Source organism: Eremomyces bilateralis (genome assembly GCF_010015585.1).
Source record: "Eremomyces bilateralis CBS 781.70 unplaced genomic scaffold P152scaffold_74, whole genome shotgun sequence".
In the NCBI taxonomy this organism is placed as follows: Eukaryota; Fungi; Ascomycota; class Dothideomycetes; order Eremomycetales; family Eremomycetaceae; genus Eremomyces; species Eremomyces bilateralis.
This window is the reverse complement of record NW_022985140.1, coordinates 1-4,908: the sequence shown is the minus strand read 5'-3', so window position 1 is coordinate 4,908 and position 4,908 is coordinate 1. Positions and strand designations below refer to the sequence as shown.

The 4,908-nt window shown below is 46.8% G+C and overlaps 2 protein-coding genes across 2 annotated transcripts; one reads left to right on the top strand and one right to left on the bottom strand.

Annotated features, from left to right (window-relative positions):
• Positions 1–1,335: 1,335 nt before the first annotated feature.
• P152DRAFT_463157 (uncharacterized protein) lies at positions 1,336–2,285 on the top strand (the record flags this gene model as incomplete). The annotated part of the gene is made up of 6 exons (XM_033680479.1): positions 1,336–1,428; positions 1,641–1,808; positions 1,875–1,879; positions 1,925–2,009; positions 2,094–2,155; positions 2,195–2,285. 6 exons carry the CDS (start codon positions 1,336–1,338, stop codon positions 2,283–2,285), a joined length of 504 nt encoding a protein of 167 aa, XP_033529455.1.
• Positions 2,286–2,904: 619 nt separating this feature from the next.
• Positions 2,905–3,279, bottom strand: P152DRAFT_378669 (uncharacterized protein; the record flags this gene model as incomplete). Its single annotated transcript, XM_033675677.1, has 1 exon — positions 2,905–3,279. A coding segment is annotated over one exon (375 nt), but the record flags the coding sequence as incomplete, so codon positions are not given.
• Positions 3,280–4,908: the final 1,629 nt, after the last annotated feature.

The following is a 4,908-nucleotide window of genomic DNA, read 5'->3' as shown; positions in this document are numbered from 1 at the left end:
AAGGACCAGAGGGACTACCCATTTCCCTGGCAATCAGGCAGCCCGGAGGACCGGGCTTTCCAGTGGCTAAAAACCGCGTTTAAAACCGCCCCTATCCTTGCTTATTTCGACCCTAATAAGCAATCATGGCTAGAAACGGATGCTTCTGACTTCGTCACCGCCGCTGTCCTGTCTCAGAAAGGGGAGGACGGGATACTTAGACTAACGGCTTTTCTTTTAAGAAAGATGACTCCTATAGAGACTAATTACGATATCTACGATAAGGAACTTTTGGCCATCATTAAGGCCTTTAAAGAATAGTATATCGAACTATTAGGTAATAAGGTAAAACACCCGATCTAAGTGATTTCAGATTATAAGAACCTCGAATACTTCATAACGACGAAGAAACTTAATAGGCGTTAAGCTCGCTAGGCAGAGTTTCTATTATAGTTTAAATTCGTTATTAATTATCGACCAGGAAAGCAAAGTACTAAACCTGACGCGCTTACGAGGCGCCCTAGAGATCTCCTAGAGAGTTTCGACGACCCTAGAATCAAACAGTAAGAACAATGTATTCTCGAACCTCACCGTCTTAATCCGCGAATACGCTAAGACCCGAAATCCTTAATCCGACTGGCTTATATAGTCACTAATACGTTGACATACTCTATAAAGGAGATCATAGGAGTACTAACCGATGTGCTCGAAACGGAAGTCCCGGAAGCAGACACCCTAAAACCATCCGCCGAACTAGTACCTGAACCGGAGCCGTTAGGACTAAGACTAACCGCCGACGACCTAACAGTAGACACTCGAGAGTTTATTTTAGGAGATACTAAGCTCCTAGATACATAGGAAGTATAGGAACGTATTATAACTCTTTCGAAGGAAGATCAAATTATCTAAGACATTATTACTATAGTAGAACGAAAGGACCGAATCATCCCTTACCACTTGATACATCGATACCATATTCGCCTTAACATTGCCAAATATACCGTCTCTCCCGAGGGAGTTCTAAAGGTCGCTGACCGCCCCTACGTCCCTAACAACGTTCCCCTCCGAATAGACATTATTAAGATGGTTTATAACTCTTTGCCTGGAGGGCATAGAGGAAAACATGCCACCTACGACAAATTGGCACATTAGTACTACTGGCCCGGTATAACGAAGATAGTGACATAGTTTGTCCGCGCATACAAGGACTGCTATATAGTTAATATACGAAGAGATAGAAAAAACGGACTCCTGTATTCACTCCCAGTTCCTAAACGGTTCTAGACCGACTTATCAATAGATTTTATTACTTACCTCCTACCAAGTCAATATTTCGGACGGAAGTACACGTCAATTATGGTCATCGTCGATCGCCTGTCAAAAAAGAAACGGTTTATCCCGATAAGCGAGATCACCGCGCCCGAAGTAGCTACGACCTTCCTCGAATACGTATAGAGAGAGGTCGGTTTTCTACGAACAATCGTCTTAGATAGAGGTCGATAGTTTGTTTCAAAGTCCTAGAAAGCATTGTACGATCGTACGGGGATAAGCCGAAACTATCTACCGCTTATCACCCAGAGACTGATAGGTAGACCGAGATTGCCAACGCTGCTCTCAAGCAGTTCCTTCGAGCGTTTATTAACTACAAGCAAGATAACTAGGCTATACTACTTCCTATCGCCGAGTTTGAATCGAATTCTAGCAAGAATATAAGCACTAATATAACTCCGTTTAAGTTGACCAAAGGTTATATACCCCGAGCTAGCTTTAAACCTCCGATAAGCGATACTGAGCCTAGGAACAAAGAAGTAAGAGATACTATAACCATGGTCAGGCGATTAGGAGATATACAAAAGCTAGCTCGCGAATAAATGGCCTAGGCTTAAGCGCTACAGAAAGAGTAAGCCGACCGACATCGCTTACCCGTACCACGATTTCAAGTTAGCGATCACGTATACCTCGATACTCGCTTCCTAAAGTTATCCCGACCATCGAAAGGGTTGGACCTAAAGCATATTGGACCTTTCAAAGTGATCCGCGCCATTCACGACATGGCCTACGAGCTCGAGCTGCCTTTATCTATTAAGAACGTCTACCCGGTTTTCTACCCTTAGCTCCTGTACCTCGACGACGGGATACCTCTCCCCGGTCAAAATATACCTCCCGCTCCCGCTAAGTTAGACGAAGAAGGGGAGGAGAATTAGGAAGTTACGAGGATCGTTAACTGTAGGTTCAATAAGAAGAATAAAGATAAGACCTCCGGGAAGAAAGGTACTCTACAGTATAAAGCTCATTATAAGGGCTAGAATAAGTAGAATTAGAAACCAGAGTAGCAGCTATGGCAGGATGTTATAGGCTCGAGGTGACACGGTCTGGATGCGCAAGGTCTGCGATTACCAAGTTCCATTAATCTAAACTGAAGAGAGAGGGAGAAGAAATCTCCCGGCACCTTTGTGCGCGAGATAGCGACTCTCCTCTCCAATGCCCTACTGCTGTGTTACCATGTTTGTTTGCTTCTCTGATATAGAGGTCTTCCCGGTGGCGTGCACGGTCCCACCTCGTGCACGATTCTCAAAGCGACATCACGGTCCGTATTTGAGGCTATTCGCACCCATTTAAATAAGATATATATAAAAAAAAATTAGTATTAAGGTCTATGTAACTAGGAGATCATTTTGGCGTAATTTCGCAGTCTTGTAGGTGTTTGGGGAGGCGTCGAACACGCTGTGGGCGCGCCTGGTGCCCGCCTTCTTCCACCACCTCCTGCACCACTTCTTTCGTGATTTGGGGGTCTTGGGGCTCTAGACTTTGGTGTAAAGAGGCTTGTATATGGGTTTTCTTAGTAGTTTGACGGATTTTTGACTCCTTTCGTAGTTGTTGATTCGCTAGTCGTGCCTGTCACGATGCCTCTTTCTCCGTCACTATACGTGCCTTTTCCTGCTCGCGCAAAGTGCGTGCCTCTAGGCGTTGGATCCTCCTTTCCATTAGCAATCTTTCTTTCTCTTCTTTTCGCCGTGTCCTTTCTAGCCTTTCCTCCTGTTTTTGGGCTTGTAGATCGGATTTCTCCTGCTCTTTTTGTATCTGGAGGTCGCGAGCTCGCTGAATCTTCGAGGGACTAAAGAATTGGGCCTTAATACCATCGTTTTCAGCACGAAGGTCGTCAAAAACCGGTCTAGCCCGCGTACGCTTCTTTTTCTCGTTGACAATAGCCTGCCGTAGGCCCTGATTCTCTGCCCGAAGGAGAACCATATCGGTTGAAAGTTGTGCGACCGCGGAGTATAATTTTTTGGTCTCCGCGCTTACTACATCACCAACCGCCTCACGTACGACCTGTTTCACATGTCTCCAATCCGTAGAGGATAAGTGAGAATGCCCTGACGAAGAATTAGAGCCCGGTCGGCGCGGTTCTTCACTCATCCCTAGCGCCTCGAGATCGATCGATCTATCCAGTGGATTCAGTCCAGTCTTCCGCCAACCACTTAAGATGTTTTCCTCGATGAAGGCCTTGCCCCACGCGACCCAAAATAAGCGAAAAAAGTCTCGTTTCGTGATAGAACAGAGTCCTTGGCTTTTAGAGATGTGTTGGTTGAGTTCCTGGCCGTAGTACACCGCAAGGGGACTAAAAAGGCTAACATCAAGAGGCTGTAGGCGATGGGTCGTGTGAGGCGGGTAACAACACACCAAGATCTTTGTTTTCGTGGCACCAATCCAAAAATCTCATATTAATATGGCTCCCATGCCCGTCAATCACCAGGAGCCGATACCGCCGCCGCGCCTTTGCCTTGGTATACCGATCGAACACGTTCGTCAACCAGTTATACCCTAATTCGTCGTTGGTCCACCCGGTTGGTGATGATGCAAAAAAGGCGGCGTGTTTCTGCGCGTCGAAATCCTGTAGCCAAGAGTCCTGGAGATTGCCTGAAACGGCCTGGTAAATCAATCCAGGCGGTAGCCACGATCCATCCGCACAAATGCAGGCAAGTGTGACAGTCTTGGGCTTTGCCCAGTCTGTGTGTTGTGGCCTTGCGGCCTAAGGCAGAAGGGATGGGTAGACCGTTTGCCCACAGATGTAAATAGCAGATCGCAGTGAGAGAGATCTTCTCCTTCTCTCTTTAGCAATTCAACAGCGTTACCAGCTTACCAAATCCTTCGTGGTTTGGGCCCTTGACAGATACTATAAAGAAACAAGTGAACGAACAACTGCCCCTCCTCGAAATCCGCTCTAAACTAATTACCCTCAGTGCTAACAAGCTCCCGAGTGGCCGCCGTGGGGAGGCTAAGGCCGGTTTACGAACGCAAGCAGAGAACCTCTACTTCTTTAACCCGTTCGAGCTCTTTAGGACAATCTTGTACACCGAGCTACGCTTAAATATGTTCTTTGGGATGGCTAGGTTCGTCGACTCGCCTAAAGAGCTCTGGGAATCTATTGCCTGGGCGTCGTCAATCCGTTGCTCTTCTGGCCAGTACGCCTACTATCCAAATACGACCGAGCCAGTTTTTCCTTCGGATCTCGTCCGTTTCAAATGCAACGATACACAGTGTCTCTGTCAGACGATGACGCAAAAGCCGCATCTTAGCCAAATCGTGGCTTTTGGAAGGGATTTCCGCACATATCGCGAGCATAGTAGCCCAGAGGGTTCGATTGTCCTCAAGGTCCAGCGGTTTCAGCTAATAAACCAGTTCCTCTCTCGCCCAACGTACTAAAATCTTACTCTCGACCCGCCTCCTCACTCCCGCGAATTCATTATGCTAGATAATACTATCGACGTTGTACCCGAAGAATTGATTGAGCGCCTAACAGACAGCCTCTCTCTAAACGAGCATATTGTACGTCGGGTCTATAACCAGAATACAGGTATCCGGCCTATCTTTAAGACCCACCCGATCCGCGGCGAACTTGAGCTTGAGGTCTATGGGCGAGAATATTTC